At 41.1% G+C, this 22,417-nt stretch overlaps 1 protein-coding gene across 3 annotated transcripts in view; it reads left to right on the forward strand.

Moving 5' to 3' along the window:
- ACVR1 (activin A receptor type 1) overlaps window positions 1–22,417 on the forward strand; it is a 100,995-nt gene extending 78,578 nt beyond the window's left edge. For all 3 annotated transcript variants that reach the window (XM_026674582.2, XM_087949943.1, XM_087949944.1), the window contains 6 exons: window positions 643–742; window positions 7,491–7,637; window positions 10,116–10,391; window positions 11,743–11,940; window positions 17,893–18,023; window positions 19,957–22,417. In XM_026674582.2, coding sequence (XP_026530367.2) covers window positions 643–742; window positions 7,491–7,637; window positions 10,116–10,391; window positions 11,743–11,940; window positions 17,893–18,023; window positions 19,957–20,091 — 987 coding nt within the window. In that variant the 3' untranslated portion in view covers window positions 20,092–22,417. The remainder of the gene's footprint in view (window positions 1–642; window positions 743–7,490; window positions 7,638–10,115; window positions 10,392–11,742; window positions 11,941–17,892; window positions 18,024–19,956) is intronic.

Here is a 22,417-nt window from a genome sequence, read left to right on the forward strand (position 1 = left end):
AAGAGAGGAACAGGGAAAAAGGAACTTCCCTGCAGCCTTCCTGGCCCATTCCACACATGACCTGTGCCAAACCCCTGTACCTTCCCTGATTTGTGCTGCTCCCCCCCCCCATGCCTTCCCTGACTCATGTAGAGCATTTGGCGCTCCCCAAAAGACCCTTCCTGACCCGTGCTACCCTTCTGCACATCTTCCCTGATCCATACAGCAACTCTTGCTCACCCTCATGTATCCTTCCAGACCCTGCTAACTTGCCCACTGACTTTCTCCCTGCAAGCTTCCCATAAGCAAAGTAAATGGGGAAGCTGGCACTCAAGGCAGTGAGGGAGGAAGGAAGCAAGCAAGCTTCTGATGTTTCCTGCTAGCTTCTCACAAAACTCATTGGGGAAGCCAGTTGGAAATTGTTCCCACTGTCACTGCGTTTTTGCCGACCACCTGTGGTCATTCTGCTTCTGTGGAATGGAAATATCTCTGAAAAGATGACCCAATGGATGATGGGTGTCCATCCTAGTGCTAAATGCTCTTAACTAGTCATATTATTTCCATATCTGTCCAATAAAAAAGGTTCCCTGGAAAGATAGAATGGCACAAATGCTTGCTTCTGTTGCAATGAATCCCCTAATAATGTTTGTTATTTCTACACAGGACCTGTTGGACCATTCCTGTACCTCTGGGAGCGGCTCAGGGCTGCCTTTCCTGGTACAAAGAACAGTGGCTCGGCAGATTACCCTGTTGGAGTGCGTAGGTTAGTCATCATTTGACTTGTTCCTCAAGAATAGCTCTATGAGCAATGGGATTGTTAAAGCAGTCATCTCAGAGTCCAGATTATTCCATTCTATCTCCCTTCTTTTAGCTTAAGGAAGATTGTGCTAGATGAATATAGGTGGATCACTTTTTTTCAAATGGAGTGGATCCAAATGGTGGACTTCCTCCATTTTAAGTTGCTTCATAAGGCTACCGAGACAAAAAAATGGAACATTTTTTTCTTCTCTGCTTTTTCTGAATGTGAAGTGTTGGGAATTAAGTCTTAAAAAAAAAAAAAACCTGGCAAGATTCAGCCTTAAGGGGAAAAAGTGACAGAAAGGAATCTACTACTGAGTATTGCTTTTCTCTACTGCTGTGTATTTTAATGTTTGTATTTAGGATTCCGTTTGTTATTGCTTGCTGCCCAGAGCCACTTGTTGAGATGGACACCTTTACAAATTGATTAAAATAAATAGAGACAGTCACCTGGGTTAAGAATGAGATCCATTTACATAGAATTTGTATGTAAGTCAGGTACATCGTAAAAAACACAAAGGCAATTAAAACAATACAAAACAAATATATACAGTATGGTCACTGAATAAAACTATGACCATGAGGGTTGATATAGCCAAGAAATGGAACCTGTAACACACTTGGGCCTCCATGACTGGGTACATAACCAAGTCATCAGGAATTTATGAAGGGCCAGCAGGCTTGGAATCATCCTGAGGGCAGGGAGTACAGCAGAGAAGGCCCATTTCCTGACCAGCCCGACCAGCCCACTCCTTGGCTGAGGGGATCTGTAAAATGTCCATCCTGCTGGACCCAATTGGACAGGTAGAAGTGACTTGGAGAACACAGTCCACAGTCCCTTAGGTAAACTATGTGCCAAGCCATGAAAGGCTATGAATTGCACGCAGAAACACACTGGCAGCCAATGCAGTTCACGTAGCAGTGGTGTTACATGTTTCAAATATCTGACGGCTCTTACTTAACCCGTGCAGCTGCTTTCTGAACCAGGTCTACTCACCTAATGCTCTTATGGGGCAGCCCCATAAGATGTTCGGTGAGTAGACATTGCTGTCAGCATTCTCCCTCCTTTCTGCATTCTTCCCGGTGCAATTAAGATTATTTCTGCCACCCTCCCAAGAATGAAAGGAGTTTTCAGTGCTTAAATCGCAGGAGTAGCATGGATGCCATTCCCATGGGTTTTCCAAATGGCAGCTCTCATGGGATCCACTCAGAGGTCATCCAGTTTCCTCTATTAGTAATGTTTTCACTTTTTTCAGTTTTTGGTGGGTTTTGTTGCTGAATATAATGAACAATATCTAAGCCTTGGCAATTAACTAGGGACACTTACCATTTTATGAGGACAAGTCATAAAGAAGACTTTAAAAAAATATTCTTTATGATTTAACCAGTTGAATGGGTATAGCATCAGGAATTGATGGTTCTTATGTGATCTTAGCTAGCTTTTTAAATATATGCAGTGCACTCACCTATATCTAAAAATATTAGGAAACCACGGCAGCTCCATAGAGGCTTGGAACTTGGCCTTTTCCTAAGATAGACAGCATCTGTTTATAGAGACTAAATGGTTAGCCTGTATTACGTTGCTATTTTTGGATAGGAAGTCTCGTCTGGGTATTAGGAATTCCTCATAGCGTGTCACGTGTCTCTTTTCCTTGAAACACATGTGTTGTTGAGGAACATGTGCCAAATATGAAGAAATGGGAGACTCCAATCAGATGTATGTTTCTGAGAAACAGAGCAGGTGGCACTGCACTGAATTAAACTTGTATAGGTTGACCAGGAACACACTGTGAGTCTATGTCAATTTCTAATTCAAGACATGTTTGGTTCCCTTCGGGGAAGCAGAAGGGAATAAGTATCATTCTTTTGTATAATCTTTGCTGGTGTCCTTTTAAGAAACAGAATCTCCAGGTAACTCCATTGGGCAAGGCAGATTATACAGGTAGCCCCAACGGCCACAAACGGAGCCCAAACTTTCCGCTGCTAAGTGACAAAACGTGTTAAGGGAGTTTTGCCCCATTTGACGGCTTTCCTTGCCCCATTTGTGAAGTGAATCACTGCCGTTGTTAAGTTAGCAATGCGGTTGTTAAGTGAATCGGGTTTCCCCCGTTTGAACTTTGCTTGTCAGAAGAGGGGATCAATGTGACACAAGGACACTATATCCGTCATAAATGTGAGTCAGTTGTCGAGCCTCCAAATGTAACTCCTGTGACCATGGGGATGCTGCAACAGCCGTAAGTGTGAAAAATGGCCGTAAGTCACTCTTTCTATGCCGTTGTAATTTTGAATGGTCACTAAGTGAACTGTTGTAAGTCGAGGACTACCTGTAATTCGGCGGTGGGTGCGGAATATTTGCTTTGGACCAATCTAAAGTATGTTGGAATAGGAGTTGGAGAACCCTGGAAGTAATTGTCCATGATTAATGCCTGGAGTTTAATCACATACTATATAAGTGCAAAACCCCTATAGAATAACAATACAATACAGTACAATACAATACAATATAATACAATACAATACGATACGATACGATATAATACAACAGAACAGAATACTTTATTGGCTAAGTGTGATTGGACACACAAGGAATTTGTCTTGGTGCAAATGCTTTCAGGGTACATAAAAGAAAAGATACATTCGTCAAGAGTCAAGAATCATCAGGTACGACACTTAATAATAGCCATAGGGTACAATAAAGCAATCAAATCATACTAGGAAACAGTCAATATAAATCGTAAGGATACAAGCGACAAAGTTACAGTCATACAGTCACAAGTGGGAGGGGATGGGCGATAAGGAGTGATGAGAAGATTAACAGTAATAGTAGTGCAGACTTTGTAATAGTTGAACAGTGTTGAGGGAATTATTTGTTTAGCAGAGTGATGGTATTCGGGGAAAACTCCTTGTATCTAGTTGTTCTGGTGTGCAGTGCTCTATAGCAGTGATTCCCAAAGTGGGTGGTACCGCCCCTGGGGGTGCCTTAGGGGGGCACTAAGAGGCAAGGGGGCTGGCAGGGGGCGCTAAGAGGCGGCAGGGGGCGTTCGAGGCACCGGCCCTGCAGGTTCACCCATTGACTAGCACTGCTCCAGAGCTGGCGCCTCCGATGCGGAAGCGGTGGCACGTTATGTGCCGCCGCGGCAGCGTTCGATGCACCGTCCCCCTGCCACCTCTTAGTGTCCCCAAGGGGGCCGGCAGAGGGGCGCTAAGAGGAGGCGGGGCGTTCGAGGCGCCAGCTGGCCCTGCAGTTTCACCCATTGAAGCGCCGGTTCCGGAGCGGTGCTACAGTTAATGGGTGAACCTGCAGGGCCGGCACCTCAAACGCCCCCCTGCCACCTTTTAGCATCCCCAATAGGGCCAGCAGAAGGGCGCTAAGAGGCGGCAGGGGGACGGCGCGTCGAACGCAGCTCTGGCGGCATGTAACGTGCCACTGCTTCCGCATTGGAGGCGCTGGCTCCGGAGCAGTGCTAGTCAATGGGTGAATCTGCAGGACCAGCCAGCATCTCGAATGCGCCCTGCCGCCTCTTAGCCCCCCCCTGCCGGCCCCCTTGGGGATGCTAAGAGGCGGCAGGGGGTGTTCGAGGAGCTGGCCCTGCATTTCACCCATTGACTGTAGTAATGCTCCAGAACCGGTGCCTCGAATGCGGCAGCATGTTGGGAAAAGCTGCTGCCACTGCTTTCCCAAAGTGCCGCCACTGTCGCATTCTGTCCGTCCGTCCATCCATCCATCCATCCATCTATCCATCCATCCATCCAAAAGTTCTGTCTGTTTGCCTGCCTGCCTGCCTGCCTGCCTGCCTGCCTGCCTCTCTCTCTCTCTCTCTCTCTCTCTCTCTCTCTCTCTCTGTGTGTGTGTGTGTGTGTGTATATATATATATATATACACACACATACACACACACACACACACACACACATATATACATACATGTTCGAAGCGCCGGCCCTGCAGGCACATCGGGAAAGTAGAGCAAAGCCAGTCTGAGAGGGAGAGAGGGAGGGAGAGAGAGAGAGAAAGAGAGAGACCTGATGCATCAGATTCAATGAGGCCTAGTTTAGACTGAGGCCCTTTTCCACATTGAAACCTCTTTGGCTTCTGTTAAAGGTTTTGTGGACGCAACATGGTCAAGACTATCAGGAAGCTCTCACATTTTGTTGAGGCTTTAAACAGGATCCATTGGACCAGATCTCCACCCTAAAAAATTACTTTTCCCCAATGTATTACAGTGCCAATTCTGTAGAAGGCAAAACCAAAATGTACTGGTAAATTACAAGGAGAACACACACACACGCACACGCACACGCACACACACTCCCTTCTAACCCTACTGGAGCAGGTGATTGGACTAGAATAGATATTATCTTTCTCCTTCCTCCCTCCCTCCTTCTTTATTTCTTTTTCTTTCTGTCCCTTCCTTCCATCCCCCCTTCTTTCTTTGTCCCTTTTCCTTTCTTTCCCTTTTCTCTTTATTTTGTTTCTCTCTTTCTTTTCTCTCTCTCTTTCCCTCTCTCAGGCTTATCCCTTTGGATCAGGGGTCGCCAAACTTTTGGATCTCAGGGACCGCCAAACTCATAATTTTAAATCCCGGAGACCACTAATATGAATTTTGACTGATGGTGGCTTTCTGGCGTTGGTGGGAGAGAGAGAGAGAGAGAGAGAGATCTGATCCAACCTCTCTCTCTCCCTCTCTCACACACACAGGCAGGGGTGGGATTTAGACCCCTGATCTAAAGCTGTCAAAACTCCAAAAACTGGTCAAGTAGCTCATGGGAGGCCAGTCATAAATTATAACACTTGCTAAACAACCGATGATTAAGTGAGAGGACCACTTGTATTTGGTTTGCCAGTCACCTGGCCACGCCCACCCAGTCACATGACCAGCAAGCCATGCCCACCCAGTCATGTGACCAGTAAACCACACCCTCAAATTAGGCCAATTTGGGTTGCAGAACCAAACCAGACAGTTATAGAGGTGCAGATGACAGACTCAATCATTCCTCTGTAGAACTGGATCAGCAGCTCCTTGGGCAGTTTGAGCTTTCTGAGTTGGCACAGAAAGAACATTCTTATAAGTCACTTACAGCGAACGTAGTCCCACAGGTTTTAGAAGCAAAAAGTTGAGGCAGAATTAAGTCAAGCTGTTTGACAATATCACAATGTTTCTCGTGTCTCAGATAGTCCTCGACTTACGACAGTTCATTTAGTGACCGTTCAAAGTTACGATGGCACTGAAAAGAGTGACTTATGACCATTTTTCACACTTACGACCATTGCAGCATCCCCATGGTCATGTGATCCAAATTCAGATGCTTGGCTTGGCATCTGACTCATACTTATGACCAGTTACTGAGTCCCAGGATCACGTGATCCCCTTTTGCAACCTTCTGACAAGCCAAATCTATGGGGAGAGCCAGATTCACTTAACAATGCTGTTATTACTTAACCGTGCGAAGAAATGTTTGCAAAATGGGGCAAAACTCACTTTACAACTGCCTTACTTAGCAATAGCAATGGCACTCACTTATATACCACTTTATAGTGCTTTACAGCCCTCTCCAAGCGGTTTACAGAGTCAGCATGCTGCCCCTCCCCCAACAATCTGGGTCCACATTTTACCCGCCTCGGAAGGAAGGAGGCTGAGTCAACCTTGAACCTGGTGAGATTCGATCTGCCAAATTGCAGGCAGACAGCAGAAGTAGCTTGCAATACTGCACTCTAACCACTGCGCCACCGAGGCCACCTAAATTGTGGGCTCAATTGTGGTTGTAAGTCAAGGACTGCTTGTATTTGCTTACTAAATAGAAGGGAATGGTAGTTCAGTTGAAATTAGCCATGTGAGAGCTTATCTGGAGTGGGATGCAGCTACCTCCGGAGTTAGATTAGCCCAGCTTCAGGCTTGAACCTTATTCCTATAAGCCAGCAGGATTCAGACTGTGAGTAACAAGCATTGCGTTGTTGCTGTGAGTATTGTGAGCCCACTTGAGGAGGGTTGCAGACTGCGTACACAAAGCCAGAATGCCTTTCCACTAGTTAGGTAAGCCAACTGTGAAGTTTGGGTTTTGTATGTTGCTGCTATTGAAGGTCCAGAATAACAACAACAACAACAACAACAACAACAACAACAACAATAATAATAATAGTAGTAATAGTAGTAGAAATGAAAGTGGCTGTCTCAAAAATTCTATCCATATTCCAGAACTTTCCCATTAGGCCAGACTTTTCCCATTTATTTTCAGTCAAAAGACTTCCTTTTGTAAACTGGCAAAGTTTTTTTTCATGGTCATTGATGTCAAATATGCTGACTCTGTAAATCGCTTAGAGAGGGAGACTGTAAAGCACTGAGAAGTGGGATATAAGTCTTAAGTGCTGTCGCTATGGTTTATTTGATCTCTGGGTGAAAAGTTAACTACTAAAAGATGACTGGTTTGTTTCTGACTCAGTTCTAATATCATTGGTTTCACTCATGGGATGATAAGGTGAATACAAGTTTGCCCCCCCTTTTTTTAGAGGGTGTTAAGGTCCCTGCGAAGTTGAGAATCCTTGCCGTAAGGAGATGGTAGAGATTCAGACGTACTCTCCATCCAGCAGCGTAACCTTTGAAGGCTCATAAATAGGGATGTTGAATACCATTTCTGGTTTGGGCGATAAGCCCAAAAAACTCTTTTTTTCCTTTGATTAAAAAAATAAATAAATCTCTTTTGTTTATGCTTTCTAGGAAAAGGCCGATACGGAGAAGTCTGGCGAGGACAATGGCAAGGAGAGAGCATTGCTGTCAAGATCTTTTCTTCCCGAGATGAAAAGTCCTGGTTCAGAGAAACAGAATTATACAATACCGTGTTGCTGAGGCATGAAAATATTTTAGGTGGGGAGAAGAATGCCAATTGCTTGGGGGGGGACTGATCGGAGGAGAGCTCTGTGGATGGACTGAGAGCCCAAATCTGCCGGGACCACCCAACTCATTATTTTCTTTAGTCCTTCTTGAAGAAATAGAGAAGTACATTTAATTGCTGGAATTTAAAAAAAAAAAGTTCAATGAGACCCAATAATAGAGAATAACTTTTCGTTTAGAAGCAATTTATTCTTCGGCCTGATCCCCCGCAGAAAGCAATTAAACCTGCCACTTTAGACACCTTGGTATAATTCTACAAATAAAAAAAAACCGACTTGCAATGGAATAAAGCATTTATGCTGCAAATAAACTGCAGTATATAAAATGCCATCAAAATGCCAAGTAGACTTATCAACCGTGCTTGCTAGGTGGCATTCCAATAAAGGGTGGTGTTTCAAAGGCAGATCTTTTAAACCCAGATTAGAGGTCTGTGTTTTATCCTTTGCAGACATTTCCTTCCCTTTATTTAATACTTGGTATTTGGGCGATACAGTAGAATGTCTCCTCCCTAACCATTGGAGATGAGTAGATGGATGAAAAATCAGAATTTAATCACAGGCCAGCTGGTCTGTTGAATTGATTCCGTTTTTGGTACCACCTCAGTTCAGACCTGATCCTTCTAGGCTTTCTGTCTGCGGTTGTCTTTTGGCATTCTTTGGTAGTGATGTGTCATGTGAAGCTGTGCACAACCCTCTGCAGGGTTTAACTTTAGTCCAACGAGTGCCAGGGCACACATCTTAGCCTTGGAACAATAGGGTAGATTTGCAGTGGTACATTGCTGGGGGCAGCAGAGATAAGATGGACTTTATGTTGCTGGGTACATGGGATACATGCGTTGGGAGCTATTTGCATAGAATACAGTATATATTGAAGTGCTTTATGTACAGTTGTTTCCATATTTCAGTGTGGTGGTGGTGGCTAAAGCTAATCTATATTTACTTGGTCGAGTTGGGGGGAAGCATTCAAGTGCTTTTCTGTTATCTGAGTCCTTCAGTACATCTGGTAGAATTAAATGTGCCTGTTATCTTCCTACATTTGTTTTTAATGTAACGTTCTTTTTAGTGAAGAAATGTAACTAGTGGAACTGCGGCTAGAGCTTCCATTGTCAATATGGGAAGTCGCTTCATCAAAGCTATTTCCCCCCCCCAAATTTTAAATCCAGTTCAATATCTTATTCTTCTAGTCTTACACAGGCCTTCTCTCATTTCTGGGAAATGCTTCAGCTGTGTTTCCAACTGAGCACTTAAGCAAATGTAAGAGTTGGCTGAGTTGGGTAGTCTATGTGTATGTTTTGGTGCAGAGAACAGCTCCCCACACTAGTGGCAAGTTGTAGGTGCTAGGGAAAATTTTTTTTTCTTGGGTTTCTGCCAGGGGAGATGAGCTCCAAGTTCTAGCATTTAAAGTAGGTTAATACATCATTCTGTAGATTTCAGATTCAGTTCAGAAAAATTGCTTCAGAGCCCACAGGGGGACTTGGCTGTGAATTCATTGCTACACAGGCCATCTTGGAAAGCGAAGCAGCTGCTTCAATGAGTCACAAGCATTAGGTTTATTCGTACTGTTGCAGTTTCCAAAGAAGCTTTTCCCAAACTGATTCCAATGCATTGCACATCCCGATGATCATTTAACACAGGAATTGCTCACTTGAAAAGAAGAGGAATTATACAGGTAGTCCTCGACTTATGACCACAAGTGAGCCCAGAATTTGTGTTGCTAAATGAGACATTTGTTAAGTGAGTTTTGCCCCATTGTACGGCTTTTCTTGCCACAGTTGTTAAGTGAATCATTGCCATTGTTAGTAACCTGATTGTTAAGTGAATCTGGCTTCTCCATTGACTTGGCTGATCAGAAGGTCGCAAAAATTGATCCCATGACCCTGGGACATTGCAACCGTCATAAATATGAACCGGTTGCCAGGCACCCAAATTTTGATCATGACCATGGGGATAGTGCAATGGTTATGAATGTGAAAAATGGTCATAAGTCACTTCGTTCAGTACTGTTCTAACTTTGAACGGTCACTAAATCAACTGTTATAAAGACTGCCTGTACTGATGAAAAGAGCAAGAAATAGTAATATTTTGAGCATTTTCAGCCCTAACTAGTGGAGAACACTTAATACCTTTTTTGAAGTCTGTTCAGGGAGTAATAGAATTTGCCTTTTGTGCTTAGAACAGCCTACATTCTGTTCTCATTGGTTTTAGGGATAATGGGGAATGTTGCAGTTTGGGAAGAGTTTAGTTCAGGGTCCAACAACCTGGTGTTTTGGAGATGTTTTGGAACTCTGTTCCTCCTCATTGACCATATTGGGTTCATTTGATGGGAACTGAAATCCAACTCATTGGGGAGATCCAAGGTTACTTACTCCTGGTTTCTATGATGATGACCATTATATGAAGAAGGAAATATCTGATAACTTGCCTTTCTTAGGAATGTTCCTGTCCCCTTCAGGTTTTATTGCTTCAGACATGACATCACGGAATTCCAGCACTCAGTTGTGGCTAATCACACATTATCATGAAATGGGCTCGCTCTATGACTACCTGCAGCTGACAACGTTGGACACTGTGAGCTGCTTACGAATAGTTTTGTCCATAGCTAGTGGCCTTGCTCATTTGCACAGTGAGATATTCGGGACCCAAGGAAAACCTGCCATTGCTCACCGGGACTTGAAGAGTAAAAACATCTTGGTTAAGAAAAATGGGCAGTGTTGCATTGCAGATCTAGGTAAGTAACGTTTTATTTTTCGCATGGCCAGCATGAGTAATTTATCGCTGGGAGAAGAGTACCTAGGTTGCCAAACCAAGAAACCAGCCAAAAACTATAAAAGAGCAAGAGCAAATGTAATAACAGACAGGTTCAAGGTGTAAATATAAATCACAGAGCTTTCTAGGCTTTAAAGTGGGTTAAAGTTTATCAAGGTGCTACATGATTTATGTAAGGAGTGAGGTATATATAGAAGGGACGTCGTTCATGCTTTCCTTGGTGTTACTTGATAGCGAGCTAGGAAGATTCAGCATCCACTAGAGGGCACTTAGCACCCAAAAGTTTTGCTGCTCCTGGATGCATCTTGTGCTGTTTTCTGAATGTGGAAGCCTGTCACAAGAGATTTCTTTCTCAATCTGATATCCTTCAGGTGTGTTGGACCTCAACCCCTTGAACTCCTTTCCAGCATTTTATATAGCAGTAATTAATTACTGTTGGAAGAGCCCTGTGCTAGCTTCCTTGAAGCCTATAACAACTCAGCATGCAATGTTGAGCCAAGGTTAGGATTATTAAAACAGACTATTAAAACCGGCAAAGTTACAGGCTCTCTTCCTTCCTCCTGATTATTGTAAGGTCATATTTTTGTGTCTTTTTATCATAGTAAAGTGTTGCATAAAGACCAGAAACTGTAGTTAAAATTTATCATGGTTGTTGAAAACAAGCCACCTGAAATCAATTGTGGCTTGAAATTTGCTTATTTCTACTGTTATCCTGCCCGCTTAACAGTTCCAAAAGTATGCAAATGTGAGTAGATTAATAGGTACCACTTTGGTGGGAAGCTAGTGTGCTTTTAGCGTATAGCCATGCTGGCCACTTGACCATGGAAAATGTCTTTGGACATTGCTGGCTCCCTCATCCAAGAAACAGAGATTAGCACTGTGCCCTAGAGTCAGACACGACTGACAGGAAAACCTTTATCTTTTTTTTTTTTTTTACTATGTTATTTAGAGTTTGAGCCATGTAGTAAATACTGCTTAATTTCAAAGGGAAAGTTTTGAAGCTTTTTATAACCAGTCGATAAGAGAAAGTGCAATGTATGAGCCCAAGGCTTGCTCAGATTCCTTTCCACAGTAGTGACTCTGGCTGAGTTACCTGTGGGCTATTCAATTGCTGCTGCATTTGATGGTCTCTTTCTGTTTTTCCACTGGAGTCTGCCTGGATTTTTTTGGGATGATAAACACTCGATTTCTGAAGTATATGTGTCACAGCAAACTCAGCTAATGCCTTCAAGATTTTTTTTCCTTCCTAAAACTATTATAGATCTAACTTTAAAAAAGAGACACTTCACAATAACTTTTCTTTATAATTATAGGTCTGTCCGTCATGCATTCTCAAAGTACCAATCAGCTGGATGTTGGGAACAACCCCCGTGTAGGTACCAAGCGTTATATGGCCCCAGAAGTCTTAGATGAAACAATTCAGGTGGACTGCTTTGACTCCTACAAAAGAGTTGATATTTGGGCATTTGGACTGGTCCTCTGGGAAGTAGCCAGACGCATGGTTAGCAATGGTAGGTAAATGTGAATTTAGTTCAGTCTACAAAGTTTAAATCCTTCATTTTGCTTTTCCACTTAAAAGCCCTTTCATGTCCTGTTCGAGCAACCAGAATGACTTGTGTAAACAGCTGTTCTATTGTTGATCGCCTCTATTATAAGAATGTCACCAGACTGTCTACCTTCCCTTGGGAAATGGCAGATATAAACCTAAGGATTTGACCTCGGACATTTCCTCCCCTGCATAGACTCTTAAGTTGGAATCTCTTATTTACTCCCTCTATCAGGGGTCCTTCACATTTAGCTGGCTATCAAGATAAAATATGCTGAAAATGTATGTGCTACCAGATAGCCAGAAGAGTGAAAGTTTAAAAAAATCAGCTAAAGGAGGGAAAGCAAAGGGGGAATGAAAGACAAATCTTTATTTCTTTACACCTGAAAACTGAAGGAGTTGGAATGAGTAATTCAGGCAGCAACAAATTCTATGAAGCTCAAGGATTTCTCCTCCTTCTTTCCACAAGCCTGGAAAAAGCTCCCCTTGTAACAAATATTAAGATTTCACCAAGATGTCCTCCAGCTCTTACAGGCCAGACAAATTCATACGGAAGCAAGAAATCTTCATTTCTAGTGCAAGGCTGTTCTGTGGAACTTTAGGGCTCTATGAGAACTTCTTCCATGAGAGACTAGTTAAAAAATTGTTATTTAAATAACAACAGCAACAATAATTGTTCGCTTATTGAGGAACTGTAGCAGATAAAGAGTGATCTAGAATGATGCCATAAATGTATCAAGTGCACCTGGCTACAGAAAATAAATACATAAATTAATAAGTTGCTGTTAGGTTTCTCAGCTGTGGCAGACCTTCTTGGACCAGGAAGTACTGAAGGTAATGTCTCTTATCCTTGTCATATCCTTGTTAGACTATCGCAATTTGCTGTGCAGGGGGTTGTCCCCAAATATAACCCGGAAAACTGTAGCTGGTACAAAGGCAACTGCTTGCTTGGATTGCTTACATTGTGGGAATTATATTAGTTGCTGGGTGGCTTCTGGGCCCAACTCAAAGTGCTGATTACCTGTATAGAATAAGATGTCCTATGTGGCTTGCCTACTTGCTATATATCTGGGATGGCAAAATCTTCCTGCCCAATAAGGGCCAGCTGGGAGAAAATGCTATTGGTGTCCACACCCTGAAGGGAGCAAGATGGAGGATGGCCTTCTTTCTTTGGACTAGCTTTCCTTCTGAGGTCAAGATGACACGCCCCCATTGATGTTTAGAAAGACTGCAAAAAGATGGTCTTCTGAAAGGCCTTCAGAGAAGTAGCACCTAATTAGGCCACTCAAAGGTGCTTTTTCAAGAGACCACTGGACTTTCTGGTTTTTCTTTGAAGACGTTTCGTTTCTCATCCAAGAAGCTTCTTCAGCTTTTGACTGGATGGTCAGTCAGTCAGAGCTGAAGAAGCTTCTTGGATGAGAAGCGAAACTTCTTCAAAGAAAAAAACAGAAAGTCCAGTTGCCTCTTGGGGGGGAAAAAAGAAGCACCTTTGTGACAACCTAGATGATTGAGAATCTTCACAGACATCTAATTAGGCAACAGCAGAAGTAGCGTTTTGTGGGATATGAATTGATTATTTGGATTTTGTTTTTGTTTTTACTTTTCTGTAATTGTGAGCTGTTTAAAATGGGTGACAAACAAGCATAAATAAGAAAGTTGCTCACTGTTTCGCTTTTGAGCACAGAGAAGGTTGGCCAAGGGCTGCTAGCTTCTGCAAGTGTCTACTCTGTAAACAGGCACAAATTTAGCCCACTTGCTAGAATTTATACTGTCCCTGTAGTTGGTTTCACAAACGATCTTAAAAGATGTTGTTTGTCATGATGTGAGAATAAATTTGCTTGCTAAATTTCAAGCAAAATCCAGAGGCTGTTTCTGATTGGACAACGGCTCTATTAAAGTCAACGGCTCTATTAAACATTTTAAGCAGTGTAAAGCAGGATACAGTTGAGAACCAATTTATCATTTTTGGTGACACCAATACAGAACCACTCAGAGGTTTGCTCCTTTTGTGAGCTCTTCAGCTGTGCTGCGAAGGGACAACATTAGAGGCAAAAGATATCAGACCAGAATGATTGGTAACATGGGGACATCTTAAATCAGGGGGAAAGATTAATAAAAGGCTTTTCACCTTTCTATTTAGGGAAGAAAGGTCACTGGCTGAAGGTAGGGTTAGAAATAACCTGGAAAACGGCATTTGTGTCCCCTTTCACTGCACAATAACATTACCCTGAATTTGATGAATTGTAAATTCAAAATAAGCTTTTTTCCCCACAGTTCAGTGCAAAGTGTAGCTTTGTTGGATTGCAGGATCAAGCTAAGGGAGGTTGATGTTAGCATCAGAAGTCCCTATCTTTATTTATTACTTTATTTTATAAGTTGAAGGACAGTTCTCGTTAAAGTATTTTCTTTTTTCTGGGGAAATGAAAAAGAAATTGGATCAAAGTTCATTGGGATAGTATTAAGGCAGAGGTTAATATTGCCCTTCTTCAGTGCCTCTGGAATCAGCTGCAGTCCCCTGGGTGGGTTCATGAAATTTTTATTACATTAATTGTCTTCTTAATTTAAAAAAAAAATACATTGGAGTAAAAGCCAGACAACAGCTTCTTGTATTGTAATATAATCACAAAAAGAGTAGTAGAAGCTTGGAACTAACTTCCAGGAGAGGTGTAGTGAGCCAGTCATATTTAACGGAATTTTAAACATGCTTGGGCTAAATGCAAGTCTACCATCTGACAAAAATTAAACTTTAAATAAATAAGCTCCGAAAGAAAACAAAAAATTCAAAGTGCAGAATCAATGGACCACTGGCTGTTGTTTTGTTTTGTTTTTTTGCCATCAGTTTTCTATGTTTCTATATTCAGCTTATAACATACAAATAGTTATTTGGGTCTATAAATCGAAGTCCTCCATTGAGCAGACTTTCCCAGCTGTTGCCTCCAGCGGTGTCTATAACAATCTGTTCTCCGTGAACAGAAGCACTGACTGAATCTCTCTGCCAAATGATGGCTGTGTCTTGCAAAGTCTGGGAAAGGTTTTGATTTGAATATTTGAAAAGGTTTTTTTTTCCAAATTGGCAGGCCGTGGTGAATATTGGCTTCCTTCCTGTCCCTCATATGATTAGGATAAGGGTGTAGGGCAGTGATGGCAAACCTTTTTGGCACCAAGTGCCCAAACTGGAACACATGCATGCACGCTGGAGTGCCGTAAACCCGAAGACCAGCTGGCCCGCTGCGCATGCGTTGGCTGGCCAGTTGGTCTTCTGGTTTCTGGCACGCGCATGTGCACTGGGTCAGCTGGTCTTCAGGTTTCCGGCACTCCAGCATGCGCGAAGACTAGCTGGCCAGCGTACATGCATGCTCCGGAAACTGGAACAGCAGCTGGCGATGGCACACGTGCCCACAGAGTGCCACCTCTGGCATATGTGCCATTGGTTCGCCATCACGGGTGTAGGGCATCCTCCAGTCAGAGACTATACTGGTAGGATATTTCTGGAAGGTCAAGGCTGAGGAAACTTAATAGTAACAGGCATTTCTCAAGGCTGTTCATCTGATGGCAGGAGGGCCAGGCCCATACCTTTCCCCCCCGTCTGTTTTTTTCCTGGGTTTTAATCTTTAGGTCTAATGAAACTTTGGAAACTTGAAAATTTTGCAACTGTGTTGTAAAGATTCATTTGGGCTAATAAACAACTTGCTTTTGTGGGTTTTGGCTTATATTTCTCATAGCCAAACGATTTGTATTTGAGAGAAGTAATCACTTTCAGAATGAAGCAAATCCAAATGTGTGAATTTTAAAATACAGAAATATAATTATAACTGCCAGATAAAATAGGCTTTCTGTATTGCTTTTTAAAAACTTGTATAATAAAATTCTAATGGCAGATAAGATTTTTTTTAAAAGAAGGTTTTCTTAAAAGATACAAACTAATGGCAGACTAAAAATTTCATGGCAACTAAGTGTGTCTCTGTGTGTGTGTGTGTGTGTGAGTGTGTGCGTACGTACATGTGCTTAATGCTAGATAATTTCTAATGTTAAATTGCCACATTTATATTTCTAAAATAAAACATCTACTTGATATGAACATTTCCTCCAGAAACTTGTTATTCTCTCTTATTTTAATAATAGTTGTGCATGACCAATTCTTAATGGGATCAAAATGAAGAAATGGAATGTTGGATTGGAACATATACCCAAGTTGTTCTGAATACTTCTGCAATTAAAATATATAGTGCAAAAGTGCAAAATGATGTTATTTATTTGAGATGGGGGGTGTCTTTTATCCACAATTGAAAGACTCTTAACACGCTCTCATAAGTATCTCAAAAAACTCTTTTAACAGTTAACTATAGACATGAAGGGAACAGTACAATAAAATTTAAAACAGATAAATCATAAAAGTACAAGAATTCCATCAACAATATTGATGGCATCCCTTCATCCTCTAAGACTCTTCATAACAGTTCTGTTTTTAAAAAAAAAAAAAAAAAAAACTTACAGAAAGGCCAGTGTGGGAGCTAGTCAGATTTCCAGAGGGTGACTCTCATAACATAAGCATACTTACTGAGAAGCCATGCCTGTGAGTCTCACGGCCTCCCCTCCCCTTGAGAAATAGAGAACCAATAGTTTCTCTCAGATTGGATAATTCAAGCAGATTGAATTTGGCTGGAAAAGATGGTGTTGCAAAGTGTCTTGGTGCCAAGCCATAAAGGGTTTTATAAGTTAAAACTGTTGTACCCAAAAACTAATCCGTGCCAGTGCTACAGCTTATACTGATGTACATGAATCAAGAACAGTAGTGATCAATAGAGGACTGCTTGCAGCTTCAAAGTCATTTTCAGAGGTATCCCTATTTAGGGTACCTTGAAGTAATCTAAACAAGGGGTGATTCGGGCGAGGCCCTCTCGTTTCAAGATGGGCAAAAATCCTTATGGCTACCATCTGCACCTGCTATCCATCAGTAGCCATAAGTGCTGAGGACCCCCCACACACACACACAAGTCAGTTGTATTTTTTTTAAATTTGATTTATTTGATTTGCCAATCGCTTACAAGATAATAGATATAAGAATAAACACGAGTAAGAATACAGGAAATAGGTACGAATAAATGGGGACAATAGGACAGGGACAGTAGGTACAATTGTGTGCTTATGCATGCCCTTTAGGTCAATAGTGGATAGTTTAAGGGTAAAGGAGTACGGATTTGAGGATATAACAACAGAGTCAGGTAGTGCATTCCAGGCATTGACCAATCTGTGGCTGAAGTCGTACTTTCTGCAATCAAGTTTGGAGTGGTTTACATTGAGTTTGTATCTGTTGTGTGCTCTTGTATTGTTGCAGCTGGTTATTGCCATTCCACCAAGAAGCAACACCAGCATTATCCAAGGGCCTTGATGATGTATCACACAGTAAAATACCTACTTAGTTATAGGCAGTTGTGATCAGCTTGTTCTGGATTTCAGACTTGTTCTTTTGGGGAAGAGCTCAATTAATCTTACACTGACTTCATCCTATTCTTATAAACCTACTGTCCTACCCAGCAAGTCCGTGCTAGCTAGTTTGGGTCTGGATAGTGAGTGCCAAATATGTGAAAATATAAAGTATAAAGAAATGCCAAGTTTTTCCTCTTTCCAAATCCATAATAGTTTTGCTGCTTTGCCATACATATGATTTGTTTTCTGTACATGTATGTGTTTACAGAGTTAAACTTTTTTCTAGTCCATGGGGAGACTTAGTTGATTTAATGCTTTGGTTGTGTTGTGCTTTTAGGATTCCATTTCACAATATCAGTGAAATGTCACAAAAGCTTCCAATTGGCAAAGTTTAATCCCTTGGTAACAATATGTGAACTTTGTATTGCTAGTGAACATCTTAAATATATATTGGTGCAATATAACATATCCCTTGTGTTTTCGGTCGCAGGTATAGTTGAAGACTACAAACCTCCATTTTATGATGTTGTTCCTAACGATCCTAGTTTTGAAGACATGAAAAAAGTAGTTTGTGTGGATCAGCAGAGGCCAAATATTCCCAACAGATGGTTTTCAGACCCTGTAAGTGCACTTGCTGAAATGGGTTGATATATTTTCTACTCGATCGTCTGTTAAGAATTGTTAAAACCATCTGCTGTTTAGACTATAGGCCAAACTAGATGTGGCAGCAGTAATTACATTTGTTTAATCATCCATTTTTCCTATTCATAATACAGCAGGAGGTGGCCATATTTTTACAATAAAATAGGCATGTGGGCACAGGAGCTGAACCTCTCACCCCTGAAATCTGTTCACCTGTAGCAGTTTTACTTGGGTCTAGAGGCTGTCTGGAATACGAGGGATTTGGATGAAAGTGCAAAGAATATGGGGAAGTATTGGCTGCAGCTCTCACTTCTGGTACTTGCCAGTCTGTTTATATTTAAATTGGCAAAAGTGGTGGTGGTGGGGGGGGCATATGAAAAGTCATTGTAGAAACAACCGTTCTACACACACAGTTAAGTACTAGAAGAGAAAAACTTGCAAGCGAAATCATCTTTAAGAAAAATTGAAAAAAAACTTTTAAAAGAACATACATGTTTTAAAAAACACATACATTGTTGCTTCTCCCAGTATAAAACATCATTAACAAGCTCTTGATATAATCAGAAGAGACCTATAGCCTATCAACCCTAGGACTGCATAGTAGTTTTTTTTACCCTAAATATTTACAAATTCTAGAGTGGAAACAGAATATACTTATCTAAGGTCAGGGAGGGAGCTTTCCATTGAGTGGCCCCGCAGAGCCAAACGAAGGCATAATCCAGTGGCAGATTAAGACTCACTGGTGCCCTAAGCACTGAAAAATCTTGGTGCCCCCCTCCTTTGTACATACTGTACACACGAAGCCATATTCTCAATTTTGTGGTGCCCCCTTTGGGCCTGGTGCCCTAAGCACGTGCTTAGTCTGCTTCATGGTTAATACACCACTGGCATAATCCATTGGGCAGAAAGAGGATCTTGATCGGGTGAAAACCATCCTGGACTCAGTTTGTCAACCAAAGATATGAAGCTGTTATAAAAACCTTGAACTTTTCGCTCCAACCACCAGTTGTCCTGAGACCACAGAACTAAAGGAAGTACGCTTCACAGCAATTAAGGGCTGCTCAGTTATATCACCTTCTGGCTTCAGTATATCTGTGTGCAACTCTTCCCCTGTTTTGCATCTTCTCTTCCTAGCAGTGACCTCCTTCCCCATAGCATTAAGAAGCTTTTAGAAGCTCTTTGGAGAGGCATTTGATACTCAGGGATAGCTGAAACCTCCATTATTGCTTCTTTGCTTTAAATGTTGAAGCAACTTTTGAAATTAAAGAAGTTATTCATGAGTACTGTAGATAGAAAGTGTGGAAGACCAAACAGAGAAAGAAACAAGCTTTTAGGCTGGTATTGAACCAAAAAGGTCACTTGTAAAGTTCCCGACAGGTTTGAATTATTTTTCCATAGGGCAAAGTGGTCAGGCCACTTAGTTTTCTTTTAAAAAGAGCAAGAGAGCGCTCTTGATCTTCCTGATTGTACCTTCCAGTTCAATATGAACTTGGGGGGATGGGGACACAATGCTTTTTAATGTTTTTCCATATTATATTTTCATCATGTCTTTTAGTGGGATTGGGGTGTACTAAATGAATTGAATTGACCAAGTGTGATTAGACACACATGGAATTAGAAAGTCATCAGCCACCACTGATCATTTGTGTGTGTGAACTAGCTTCAGTGTTTGAATCTGGTTACTGTAGATGTCCCACTGTGGATCAGACTGGTTTATAGAAATGATTACTAAGCATACAAACAATAGTTTAAGCCTCAAACTGCGGTTTGAAACCACTGCTGTTTTCTGTATATTGTTTGGTCAGCAATTGTTTTCCAAGGTGCAAACAGAGCAGTGATAATCAGTGTGGGTTGGAGCAGGGCCCTCAAAATATTCTACTCTGAATATATATTTCTGTGCTTACCTTTTTAGACATTAACTTCGCTTGCTAAGCTCATGAAAGAATGCTGGTACCACAATCCATCGGCAAGATTAACAGCTTTGCGTATCAAAAAGACGTTGACCAAAATTGATAATTCCTTGGACAAGCTCAAATCTGACTGTTGATTTAAAAAAAAAAAAGCCACAATGCTGGCAGACACAAAGAAGGACATACAACTTGCTGGGATTTGGTTCCAAGGGACTTCAGGCATTGGCACAGTTGTATACCCAAACCAGCCATTTAGAGAGGAAACAGAGCCATGCAAATCTTAATTAGCGTCTGCCATGGCATTTTTGCAAATGGCCAATCATTAAAGACTTCAAGCTGAATCTCTGGTGGCCTATGGAAGAAGAAGACAAAGGAGTCCTAAGACAAAATCGGGGCATTAGAACCATGGCTTTTAATTTTTTTTTAAATTCAGAAAGTTGTCTGTTTAATGCTCCCAACTTTGACACATGGAACTGGATAATTTCAATCCAGAACTTTGCCTGCGTGTCTCTTCTTTGTTGCACTAAGGGATTCCTTGCATTCCTTCCTTGCACTGTTACAGTTTTAATTTTAAGGAACTGACTTGCCAAAAATGGGATTGGCTTTATACACCTTGATCTATGTTTTTTGGATATTAAGAAATCAGTTTGGGCAACTGAACCCATAACTGACTCTTCTCTTTCTCTTTTTATTTTGTTAAGCTGCATTTTACATATGTGTACTGTTTACAGTAAGGCTGGACACTAGGAATTGTTGATAAGGAAACATGCAGATTTTATTTATTACTGGTGCATTTAACAGTTTTTAAAAAACTGAGAAAAGTGCATATAGTTAAAGTTTATTTTTATGTAGCTTCTATCACTTACAGTCTCTTTTTCGTAATATCATATAATCAGAATTGGTTCTGTTTCTTTCCCCTGTTGAATCATTTAGACATTTTAATCACATTTTTAAGTGCTTCATATTTTATATGTGTATGGTCTGTAACATATATTTTCGGTTCAAAATATGCAAAACATTTATATATAAATATATATAAATATAAATATATATCTAAATATAAAGCCATTACTCAAATTATGTCACATCTAGTACCTTATTGATTTAGAAGAATCGATTAGCAGAGCAAAAGAGCAAACAATAGTTCATAAGAAAGTGCTGCTTCCTCCCTTCCCCAATTTATACATAATGCGCATTTAAATGTGGCAAGGAAGAAATTGTTTTAATTTGCTCTCCCCCCCCCCCCAATTAAGTAGCTGCTTGTATAAATGAAAAATAATATTTCCCAGTGAAATGAAAGGGAAGTATTCTGCTAGTGAAATGAAAGGGAAGTCTTCTGCTATTCTCCTGGGCTTAAGGTGAAGGTGGTGTGTTTAAATTGAAGCATCACCAGCATATATATATATATATATATGTATTGGTGGGTGATTCCCATCCTGGACTGAGCTATGCTGGAAAAATCTGCCATCCTACATTTTGGCCTATGTGATGGAAGAGACATCTCTTGAGGTTTGGCATGCTGGAACTATCCCTCAGACAGTGCCATATTCATTCTGGAGATGTGGCCTCACAATGATGGGTTATTGAGTGATGTATGGATAAAACATGTTGTCTTCTGCTTTTTTTGATATCAAGTTTTCCAAGTAAACAACTTTGATTCTAGTGCCTTGCTTTGTACTATAGTTACTCTCCTTTGAAGCCTTGCAAGTAAAAAAACTTGGAATGCTGACTTTCGAATATTAAACCAGGACAATGTCTGGAAAAAAGGCTGAATGGACTTGGTTTAAATTGAGAGGTTTTTTTTATTTTAAAAAGGGCAGGACAATTGAGGCTTCTATTATCCACTGTCCTATCTTATATGCTTCAATAACAATTATTTGGGAGATGTGTACAAGGTTTGGTTTGGACAGCTATATGCTCAATGAAATATTGCTGCTTTCACTAAATGGAGACATCGCTATCATTCATATAATATTGGATAGGCATACCGTGATTTGTTAGGATTTAATTGCACCCCCTATGCAACTCAGATTTTCAAATGTTATTTTTGCGGCACAGAACTTTGCCAGGTGATCTCAAAAAGTAGCATTTGAATTGATTGTGGATAGGAACTAATTCCCCACCTCAAAAATTCCCTGCTTGCAGAAAAGTAGTTGAATCACTTCTTCCTCATATTTAACATGAGAAACTACATATATGGACAACTTATATGTAAGTAAAGAGTAATGCTGGAAAGGACCCATAAAATGGTCTTTGATGTCCTCCTTCCTAAGCTTTCTATATTTTGATAAGCAGCTTGGTATTTTCTAAGAGAATTGTAACTTTCATTTGTTAAAATGTTTGGTGACAACCCAAATCAAAGAAAAAGAAATGAGAAATTCCAATTTTTAACCAACTCCATTTAATAGTGATGAACTTTTCCATGAGGACTGGTTATCCATCTAATAAATACTCATCCTTTGA

The sequence above is a fragment of the Notechis scutatus genome, chromosome 1 (assembly GCF_049901735.1).
Source record: "Notechis scutatus isolate UNSWTSFEM ecotype Mainland chromosome 1, rNotScu1.2, whole genome shotgun sequence".
NCBI lineage: Eukaryota > Metazoa > Chordata > Lepidosauria > Squamata > Elapidae > Notechis > Notechis scutatus.